We start from the raw sequence: 12,126 nt of genomic DNA on the forward strand, positions 1-12,126 counted from the left end.
AACAATTTTCCTGAATAGACAGGCTGACAACAATATTGTTCGGTGTTGGTTTTTATTTGGATTGCTTCCAAATGATTCATATGCCTCCACAGCAGCACCCCGTGCCTGCTTGAGTTTTTACTCTGAATTCCGAAGTTTCCCCTTTTTCCTAGCATTTTATTTTGCTTTTAAAGTCCCAGTTATGTTTGTGAAACTAACCAGCTCGGCCACAAAATTAGGATGTATCTTGCAGTGCATTCATTTTACTTTTTGCATATTTTTCCTGAGGTCATGTCAAGGTTAGTTTGAATTCCATCCTACATTAAGACTTCTTTCACAGCTATTTAGCTCTGCAGCCTGCGCCCCGCTGGGGTCTGCCCCTTGGGCACGTCAAAGCTTCAGACCTGACAAATCACACACAGATGAAGCTGTACAGTTTTTTAAACAGTTTCATCACTAACGTGGAGTTTTTTGGGGTTGGGGTTTTTTTCCTTTACACTAGAATGCTCCCATCCCCCACCCCCACGCCCCCATTGGAGTTTATTCTCTGAATTGCGATATCCTGAAGACTGATTTCCATATGGAAAATTCCCTTGCTCAGGCGAGTTGTAAAATAGAAATGGCGTTGTATAGTACGTGCCACTCACACTCAGCCCAGGAACTGAAAGCACAGCAGATCCTCTTTAATAACAAACTATATCTCCTTGTCTAATATCTCTAATCATATTGTTAATACCTATTTGCGCAGAAGAGCCTAAAACTACAAAGGCTGATAAATACTCAAAAATTGTCATCCATACTGTGAACCTGTTAGCTATCCAGGAGAGCTGTTAGTTGTTCACAGGGATACACTTCTGTCATCCTTGGGATTACTCAGATGAGTAAATGTTCATCGGTGTCAAGAAATGACGTTGTGCTTGAGCAGCAATCCTTAGGGGACTTGGGAAATTTTAAGTGGGTGTATGTGTGTGTAGATATATATAATTAGCTTCACAACTATCTGCAGGGCTTTCACCACCTACGTTCGTGCACAGACAGACAGACCCACACAGTCCCCACGAATATGTCGCTGCATAAAAAAATGCTTTGAAATGTATAATGCAGTTTGCAGGTTAAAATACAATTTTTAAAAGTCTTAACTGTAGACTGCTATCTATTTTTTAGCATTTTGTGAAACTAATGGTGCAACACCATTTCCTGTTTAATTGATGAAGTTAAAATGCCTGGCTGCTAATGAGTGTATTAGCAAACAATATACCCTTAACAAGCTTAAGCAGCTCAGGATTTTAAAAAGCAGCTTACTGTCCTCCTCATTTTTATAAGACAAAATGTACTGCCTTCCACAAATTGCTTGATCGACTGATGAAGTACTATAATTATAGTTGTATTGCAGTTTTGACAAAGCCACAATAACAGATTGTAGTTTAGTCCCCACTCTGGGCACACAACTCTTTGCATTACAAAACGCAGTTTTACTGGTCTAATTCTTTGGGAGAACAAAAGGCACCTGGAGATGTTAACTATATACTAAAAGAAAACTTGGAATCTAGGAAATAATAATATTGAAGCATGACTTTTCTTCTCACAGTTAGTTCATTGGGAATGGTATCTAATGAAGAGTTGTCTAAAGGCTTGCTTGTTTGGAACTAATTAAAGACAGATATCCTAAATAGAAAAAGGATCATGGGAATTACATTAGGTGTCTGGAGACTTGTTATTCTTTTGGTACTCTGAGTAGATTGTGGAAGTTGTTAGGGATTCAAGAAATAAGGCAAGCTAATAAAAAGTTCTATTTTTCTGGTTATTGGCCAACTATTGTATTTTTGTTTGCAATAAGATTTGTGCCAACAGGCTAGGGGCTTGAATAAAACATTTAAACATTTGTGCATTAACACATTATCGTGAAAAGAGAGTCTTGTGCTTTCACTTGGTGCATTTCAGCCTTCAATTAATGTGAAAGCACTACAATGCCTATGCAACTTCTCTTGCCTAGTGGTGCACCATTTATCATTGCAGTTTTACATTGACCTTGACACCCACTTCATTAGAATAAAGATTGTCTACCATTTAGGTTACATTGTTCCTCTGCACAGAGACCCCATGCAAATTTCTGTTCAGATAGAAGAGCTGTGAGCCTGTCAGAGGTCATCTGCATTAAATGATTGCAGCTATTTTCCAACTGCTTCTTTTCATTCTACTCAATTCAGGCTAGGAGGATCAATCAAGCCCTCTGCCTGAAACAGTGGGACTGCTGGGAATATAACTGTTTTTGGTAGTAGTGGATATGCCCTAAACAGTATTAAATATTTAATATAAATTCATTAAAGGGCACACAAAGTCTTCAAAAAGATATTACATATATAGTTAAATTTAAAGTGTTGGGATCACTTTTCTTAAAAAAAAAAAAGCAGAACAATGAATACCAACTGCATAATTTTTTAATGTAGGCAAAATTCAGTTCATGAAGTTGCTTAATATTTCTTTCAATGTGTTTATTTCTCAAGCTGCCACAGAAGGAAATGCATAGCAGACATGCAATCTGCATTTGCTAGTTTCTGAAACAAAAAAACCTAAGGTGTCTATAGGGGTTTAAGACAAAAGTGCTAAGATTTGGTTTGTTTTATAGGCATGCACCCATATACACATGCACTCTCATACAAATACGTTTTGTGCTGTTGTGTTTATTTGTAGGGGAAAAAGGCAAATGGAAATAAGTTAGCACTCTCCTTCTTGAGTTTTCCGAGTGATATAATTGGAATTAAATTATTAATGGGAGATACTTAAAAAAGATTGTTTTATGATCTTCTATTACAGAATTTGCAATTCATTTTAATATTTGTAGTTTGATTTATATCAAAGATAATGCAATCTATGTCCAATTAACAATACATAGCCAATGTAATATGATTTCCAGATCATGCAAATGGAATAAACTAGAAGAGGAAAAACTGATTCTTAACCTCAGATGTAATTTGCTCTGTGAGTTCTGGCAATTTTAAATGACATTGCACTTTTTAATTTTTCCAAAGGCTCAGCAGCAAATTTATCCCAATCAAGAAAGCCTATTATTAATTTACAAGGACAATTGTAGGAGTCTTTATAATTTCTCTGTGCAATTATTTGCCATAAATTGCTAATACAGAAATATGAAGTTTGCAAGAAACAGAAACTGCTTTTCATCTAGACAGATCACACTGCCCAGATCTTGAATGTTGTCCAGAGGTTCTAGTACTATTGGCAACATAAGAAATATAACCAAGCTTCTGGACAGTTTCTAAAATGTTTCACACTGACAGTACCAAAAAGGTAGAAGCATTAAGAGCTATTGTGAAGGGTAGGCTGGCCTCTAGCAGATTCCTTCACTTTGCTTGTATACAGCTGAGCTTTGGACCCTGGACTTTGGAATAAAAAGACTCTTTGTTCACCACTGAATGGCATTAGGCATGGGCTTCCTAAGGGGCCACCATGAAGCCTAGCATGAAGAGTGCAAACATTATCCAGAAAGCAAAATGAGAATGTGTGTGAAGAGATGATGGACAAATATTGCTACATATGCATATATATATATACATGTACGATATGTGTGTGTGTGTGTGTATGTCTATATATATGTCTATATTTATGTTACATATTTGGTGAATTTACTTGCAGAATATTATTTACTCGATTTTATGCATGCAGTATATTTTGCAAATGTTAGCCATTGCTGACTGTGCATGCACATGCAGACACTGAGGGTATATGTCTGTATTTATTGGTGTCTGCCACAGTCAAAACACCCCAAAAGGCAAATTTTTAAAATTCAGAATTTCACTGCAGGTAAAACTAAGGTTACAGGTTACTCAGTTCCGATCTCAGTTGTATATCCTACAGTGCCATCTGACTGAAGATACTTTGTTAGCATGTGAATGATGGAATGCAGAACATCTACAAATAGCACACCCTTATTCCAGTAATGGAGAAAGTTCATTGGCTTAATTCTTCTGTACTTCGTAGCCATAGCTCCACTGTGTGTTCAGTATGTCTGGTCTCTTTTCACTATAACCAACAGAAGCACCATACAAAAGTCTTACAATGGATGTCTTAATCTCTCTGTGTTCTTTTAGAGCATTATTTTGAATTCCATCATGCAGGCTTTTTTTTTTTTTTTTTTTTTTTTTTCTTTTTTTTTTTTCTTTTTTTTCTCTTCTGAAGTTTTATTACAACAGCAGAATTCCCAGGGAGCTTTAGGGACAAGGTTCGCATAATATTGCCCTAAAGTTTTGCTCAAGAGGTGGAATCTGCTGATCTCCGGAGCATCTTTTTGTGGTGTTTCTCTTTCTGAAAGATGCAGTGCGCAGTCTTACAGAGTTGTTAACTGTGTACAGATTTTTTTATTGTTTACCAGACAGTGCACATCTACAAACCTTTCATGATGATTTCTTTCTCTGACCTCTCAGTGACTAGGCATCTTGTTCCTTAACACTGAGGGAGGCTGAAAAATGCTTGAGTTGCTCAATGTGTGCCTTCTATACCAGTTTCAAAATGGCTTATTCTTCTGGTTTCCATGGTGACAATTAACACTGTTACAAGGCATTGTTCCAGTCTCCATTTGGACAGAATTTTCGGGTGTGATTTTTCACACAAAAAATGTTGTATATAATTTTTTTTAGGGAAAAAAAGAAAAGAGAAAAAAAGACACAGTTTAGTATAAAGTGTCGAAAAATGTGTCTCAATCAGTCTGCCTGGATTTCTTAGAATGTTTTTATCAGGGAAGTAAGGTTTTAACTTGCTTTGTTTTGGAATTCAACTTCTTTTGCCTTAAATATTTTTTGCCAAACTTCTTCATGGATAAATGCTACTGCATTTATTCTAATTCCTTTATTTTTCCTTCAAGACATATTGATCGTATTGAGAGAAGGAATAAAAGGCCAAATCCTTTAACTTATGTAATGATGTTTTGGATTCCTTTTGAGTGTCCTCAGGAACACAAAACCAGGCACGCATGCTCACAGCTAATCATGCTGTAAATATTTTGCAGTTTTGTTGTTTGGGTTTTTTTTCACAGTTTATATGATAGGTGTGGGAAATTAAATACTAACCATATATTTATTATCGTGGTTATTGTGAGAAGTCTGTGATCTTAACTTCCTTAATCTCATTTTTGGCTATTAAACAGTAATCTATATCATAACATCCACATACTGTCACAATAGAGCGGTCTTTGCTCACTTAAAGCTGAGGAAAGAATGAATCTGAAGATTAAATTATCTTCTCACCATAGGATTAAGTAGTCCTACCAGACTAGGGTTGTGCAGCACTGATAGAGCTGGTAGCTAATTTTTCCATGCAACTGCTCGGAGTGTAGGTGTTTAATGGATTAAAAAATGGCATTAGCAACAGCATCTCACACTATCAGTTCTCAAACTGCACCTTCTGTATGTTAAGCTCTTCCCTTAACTTAAAATACACACGGCATGTTAAATATCCAGGAATGAAACAATACTGACTCTCAGTGATATACCAATACATCTGATAATCAACTGAAATCTCTCATCTTTTACTGTTACTGTATAATGCATTTTCTATCCTTCAGCACTTTCATCATGCTTGTTTATACAGTAGGTTACATGGTGAAAAAGACAGCACGTACATAAAACCTAGCTTATTTAGTTTTTAATGTAATAACCTTTTATAACATCTGTCACACTATTTGGATTATGCAGCACTGAATTATTTTATCTAGTCCAAAATTAAATGAAATGTCTTCCGTTTCTAAGTTAACAAGAGCATTTTAGTTATGAAACATGCAGTGTGTTTTATTTCACCATCAGTCCTGCACTGCCCGGGAGCATCCCCAGCCCAGGCAGCAGCAAGTGCCAGCCTAGAGCAGGTGATGAGCAGTGACTGGATGTGCCTGCACCAGTGACACACAGCTAGAGGACTCCCTCAGTCTATTAATTCACTTGACAAAAGAAAGGGAGTCGCGCCTACTGGATTTCAGTGCCTAGCAAATTGGGCTCTGGATTCCCTTTGATATTACATGTACTTATGGAAATAATTATGCAAATCCTTTTCGGCTATATCATCTTTAAATAGACATCAGATTACATAAAGAAGATTGTAATCTCCTCCAGCAGCCATTCGAGCCGAGAAGGCAATAAAACAGGACCAGGAATCATACTTGTTGAACACATCAGTCAAATAAAATGGTGTTGCCTCTTGGTGGGTCCAGCCCTAGTGCCCAGCGTGGTAGGTATTGCCTACAGTGGTACACATCTCAAACCTCAGCCACAGCACACTGAGTGTCAATTCTTTATAAACAATTCCTTGGGTTTTACCATGCATATTCATGCAATTTTGGATACGCAGACACCTGATCAGTGTTCATTAATAATGAGAAATGGTTTAAATCACCTCATTTAAAACATTTGCTCTATGATCCACAAATGACTAATATTTGCTGAAGTTTACATAATACAAATGATGTGCATGTGTTGTGTAAATGAGAGATTAAAATATGAAACTAACAATATGCAAACATATGCATGGAAATGCTGAGAACCTGTTAGCTGAAACAGTGATTTCACACCTTTATTATTTTCTTTAAGCTGTCTGCAATTGTATTTTTTCTTTGTTTTCCTACAGAGCATGCTCTTGGATCTGGCAAAGACATCCATGTTTTAACATTCCTAATTCCAGTTTAATTTTTTGTATTTAACCCAGTTATTAACATTTTCAGTATGAGCTGAAATAGCAGTTTTCTTGACTGTATTTGAAGCAAAGAAAGCTTAATGTTTAGGAAGCAATTTTCTAATAGCTTTGCATAATTTATGTATGTCTTGTAAACACCTTTGTAAGTATATGTGCTGAACTCTCTTCTTTCAGTAAAAGGCACATTTTTGGCCATATCAGAAGTTCAATTTCAATGAGTCTTTCCACACTTAATTAGCTTAACTATATGGAGGGTATGTATATGTGGATGCCTGTGTGTTAAATTTTTTTTTAAATTTACTGTACCAACTATGAAAACATAATTAACCACTATAGTAACTATTAGGTGTAATAGTTAAGTCAGATTTTCAGAGAATAGAGTTTTAAGAAAGATATTTCTTTTCCAGTTTGTATGTATATTATCACATTTTTATAAACTATGTAAATAATAGAGACCTATATATTTAGAAAGTTGTGTGAAAGAATTTTTGAAGGAAGCTTCCAGTTTTATACCTGTTTTGTCCGTTGTTTGTTTTTTTTTTAACAACAAATAACAGTGCACAAATAGAAGGTATTTTCAATGGGAAGAAACTATTGGACTGTATTAAAATGGTGGCTGTTCTCATTTGTGGTCCAGTTCACTGTTGCTGTTGGTTGATGCAATAAAAATCGAGTAACTGGTATTGTGTTTTAGGGGAGCTATTTCTTATTCTTTTTCGAAGGTGAAATTCTCACATTTTCAGGCCCATGTGTGACACAGAAACCATGATGGGAGGGAGAATAAATAAACTCTAGAGGAAACATAAGTATGAAATGATTTCCTTGGGTTTTTTTGTTTCATTTTTGTTTGTTTTCCATGAAGAACCTCAGTGTTACTCACTGAAGTAGCATGTTTTAAAAATAAGATACCACTAAGCTGAATGAGACAAAGGCAGATCGACATTCAGATGGGAGAGCATTAGTGGATATTATTGTACAAGTGGATATTGTGAGAGAGTGAATATGACCATGTGTAATCAATTGCTAAATGCCTGCATAGATGTGTCACCCAGAAGTCTATGTGCTTGGTACCCAAATCTCTCATGATATGTTATGCCAAAGTTGTGTACTTAAAAAAATAAAATTAGAAAATGTCAGATGGAGCATGATCATAACCGGGCACATACAATTAATTTTTATTTTTTTATGGCGAAAACTCTCTACAGCAGCTAATACTATGTATTTCTTTTCCTTTTAGAGATACAATGTAGAAATGTCAATCAGACACCCAAAAAAGATGGAACTGCTTAGTAAGGTTGAAGCTCTGAAGAAAAGTGGTGTTTTACTACCAAACGATCTCCTTGAAAAAGTGGATTCAATTAATGAAAAATGGGAACTGCTTGGGGTATTTGCATTTTTATTACTGTTTGTGGGTTATGTGTACGTTTTTGTGTGTTGAAGTACACTGTCTGTCTGATTTCTAATTTGGAGCACAAATATCTCTCTCTTTCAATCCACCACGTACATTTCAAACAAGCTACTCATTCTATTATAAAAAATCCATAGCCTTTTCCTCTTCTGTTGATTTTTTTTTTTATTCCATGCTTGTCTCCTGTCTGACTTTAATAATTTTAGTTCTTTAATACATAAAAAATGTAAGTAAAATATGCCATGTATTACGGGTATGCACCAAGTCAACTATAATGCAGTATATCTGATATACACTGACTGTCATGCTTGAGTGAATGTTAATAGAATTTATTCTGAAGGTACATGTTAGAGACATCTACTGTTTAACTATTTACTATACCTTTAAGATGAAAAGTGGGGTTGTCACTGCATATTTCAGGTCACACTGATGGCTCAAAAACAAATATACAGATTCAATACAAATCTGCATACCTGAAGCTAAGAATACAGCCAGGATATGTTTCATGCTGTTGTATTCATCTCACTTTTGACAAAAGCCAAAAAAGTTTCATGTAATTCATTTCACGCTATGATGGGCTGGGTCTCAGCCAAAGAGTGAGATACAAGAATCTGGCAAAAAAAGCAATATAGGGATTCTGTTACCCAGAGACTAGTGATGGCACTGTGCAGGAGACACTGTTGTCCTATTGTTGTAAAACAGCTGAGAGAAAGAGGTCAGACTATATATTTTTTCATCCACTTCTCTCCTTAATTGCCTTCACTTCAAATCAAGGGTAAGATAAATTTATAAATTACTTTAAATGATTAATTATAGATGTGTGATATTAGCGATACAGTTACATTGCATAATTTTGCATGCTATTATCCTAGTCTAAAAAATATTTTTAATATATTATGAGTGAGCTATACATGCAACCTGCCAACAGCATTTTAAATACTGAGTTGTGTCACTTTAGGTTATGTGGTAATGCAATAGCCATTTCAGAGGGTGGGGCTTTTTTAGCTAAGCAAATCTGCTTCTAATCACTTGATTCTCTAAATGTGCAAATTTTCAGAAAATGTTAAAATTTGCCTTTTGACCAGTGAGCTTATTACTTTCAATTTTAATCTGCAGCATCGCCATAAGCATTTTGAACTTGTTTGATCATTAATACATTTACTGATTAAAAAAGGACTTACTAACCCAATAATTTACATCTGATCATACCAACTTTTGTTTTTAAAATAATTTCAGATGTAAGCCTTACATTTATGAATTTCAGTGTATTTAATCAGCTTAATTCAGTGGCACTGATTAAAGCTGGTAGTCTATAAAACTATCAAATAAGATCATAATTCTTTAAATCTAGGAAAACTGTTGTAAAAAAATTGAAGCCCTTTGCTTCTCAGTGTGTTAAAATCAAAATATACCTTCAGATTAAGTTTTCCCATTAATTTCAGCATTTACAGAAAAATAAAATGTAACTATTACAGTTTTTCTGCTAAATGCAGTTTCATGAATAATAAGCAGAGTTTGATAGAGTTTTGTTTAATTTAATAAAAACCTCTGCAGAAACTAACAGCACTAGACATACTGTTTTAATTGGCATGATTACATTTTAATTGGCATGAAAAAAATTAAAGACAAGGATTTTAACTTCTAACAATGGCAAAATAGAGGGATATGGTTTTTAATATTACTTTCATCTAAGGTGAACACTGTGGAATGGAAATACATTAGAATGAAATGTCAGTGGTGCGTACAGTTTAATCTGTGAAATTTTGTCCCCTGTGCTGAATATTACTCTGTCTCAATTGCATATTAAACAACCCTATCAAGGCAGGCATTGGCATCTGCTGTGCTGACACAAATTGTGAATTAAATGAAATTGATGTCCTCTGTCGTATATTTATGAAGACGGACCATTCTCTGAAGTATTCTGTTTATGAAGAATTTATGATTGCAAACTGTTCCAGAACAAAAAAGTGGCAATAAATTCTTTTTTGTGACCCTACCCTCCAAGGGCATTGATTTCACCTCCTGCTGCTACTTTTGTTGCAGCATAAAAACAATAGCTAGTGCTAGATTCCACTGAGGGTCTTCAAATTATCAATATTTGCACCATGAAAATAGAAGGGTGTTGCCAAGAAAGCGTGTTTTTCAGTTATGATCTCCTAAATACGTGATTTGCAGAATGCCACATAGCAGATTAATATCTGTTGCTCTAATTTTATTTGTGTTTTAAAGCTTATTTTGGGAAGCCGATTTCATTGTTATAAATTATATTCCAGCAACTTTCTATAGCATGCACTTTCAACAGACAGACATACTGGGTCACCTAAAACTGTATCTTCATGTTACAACAATTAACCACCACTAATTATCATTTTAAAAGGTTATTGGATGTGAGTGTCAGTGTATATTCAATATTCTACAATCAGTAACACAGATCTAGTGCTTATAATAAGTGTCAGCCTGACAGCCTCTTACAGGTCAGATAAAATACTGCTTGGCATAGAAGCAGCAGGCAACAGCACATCTCTCTTGTGATGTTAAAGGATTGCCTTTCAAAATACTGAAAAGGAAGGTAACTTTCTATCCCTGGCCTCTTCAGAATACTCATTAAGCACCCAGCGTCCACTATCAAAATGTTATTCAGTTATTCAGTTATTAGAAATACTACTTTGAAAAGCTGGAGTAAATTAGTTTCATTAGCAATAAGAGGCAAACGTTTATTCTGGTCCATTATCTTAAAGTGGATGCTTAACACAGAGAACTGAAATTTGAATTTGGTCACCTAAAAAAGTGTCCTTATGTTCAGGAACAGTAAGGATTTTTGGTGTCTGAGTGAGTTCACCCACTTTTAAAAACAAAACAGCTGTTTTGTGACCTAACTGCTCCTCTATACAGCCTCAGGGCTACGTGTAAGAAAATTAGAACCTAACAGTTCATACCTCAAAAAATATCTCAGTGTTTCTCAAAAAAATTAAATGGTACCTTGGATAGGAGTCTGGTGAAATCAGTGGTTGTCATATTTTCTGTTGCTGCCTAGAAACCAGTAACTCTTATGGTCATAAGTGTCTAAAGCCAGCGACAAATTCTGCAGAGTAACTGGTTTACAAAGTTATGAAGCATTTTGTCTCCTCTGTCCTTAATTACTCTTAGTAAACACTGATTTATAATCCTTCTAGCAAAGTCAGTGACCCAGAGAGAACAGCATAAGTGAGAAACAAGGATATGAAAATTGAAATGTGTTGAAACAAGGAAACAAAGAATGAAATTGATATTAGTCATAATTATTAAAAAACCCCACATCTCTAGTAATTTAACAGATTCTTCTTATTGCATATTAACCTATATATGTTTTGGTACATAATAATCTATGTTTTTTTTTATCTGATGCATTAGAAAACCCTAGGAGAGAAGATCCAAGACACAATGGTAGGGCACAGTGGGTTAGGTCCACGTGACCTGCTCTCGCCTGAAAGCGGCAGCCTGGTAAGGCAGCTGGAGGTCAGGATCAAAGAGCTGAAAGGGTGGCTGAGAGATACAGAGCTTTTCATCTTCAATTCCTGTCTGAGACAAGAAAATGAAGGAACAATGAATGCTGAGAAACAACTGCAATATTTTAAGGTAATAAAAAACTGATCATAGCTTTTGTAGAGAAACTCTTCTTTATGGTGGGATAAAATATTTATCTTATAGATAACAATATGCAATGCATGTATACATTTAATCATATATTTTCATCTTCCACTATGTGTTCACTCATGTTTATTTTATTGAATCCTTAAAATAACATTTATTTTATAATTTTTTTTTGCACAAGAGGGCTTTAGAGGGCTAATTAGACCACACTGTAAAAGCAATAGTATTCTTGCCTTCTGTAAAACACAGTCATAGAATGGTTTGGGTTGGAGGAGACCCTAAAGATGATCTATTTCCAACCCCCCTGAAATGGGGAGGGGCAAAAAAAAGCAGCTGAATTTTGTCACAAAAAGCTTCACTCTGAATTACACTCTTTGCATAAGGTAATTAAGATCTTGTGTGATCATCAGTTTAAT

At 35.2% G+C, this 12,126-nt stretch overlaps 1 protein-coding gene across 1 annotated transcript in view; it reads left to right on the forward strand.

The window, feature by feature from the left end:
* Positions 1 to 12,126, forward strand: part of AKAP6 (A-kinase anchoring protein 6) — a 211,873-nt gene that overhangs the window by 156,146 nt on the left and 43,601 nt on the right. Inside the window, exons 9-10 of the mRNA XM_063398890.1 lie at positions 7,910 to 8,056; positions 11,471 to 11,695. Of these exons, the coding sequence (XP_063254960.1) occupies positions 7,910 to 8,056; positions 11,471 to 11,695 (372 nt within the window). The remainder of the gene's footprint in view (positions 1 to 7,909; positions 8,057 to 11,470; positions 11,696 to 12,126) is intronic.

This window comes from Prinia subflava, chromosome 5, assembly GCF_021018805.1.
Source record: "Prinia subflava isolate CZ2003 ecotype Zambia chromosome 5, Cam_Psub_1.2, whole genome shotgun sequence".
In the NCBI taxonomy this organism is placed as follows: domain Eukaryota; kingdom Metazoa; phylum Chordata; class Aves; order Passeriformes; family Cisticolidae; genus Prinia; species Prinia subflava.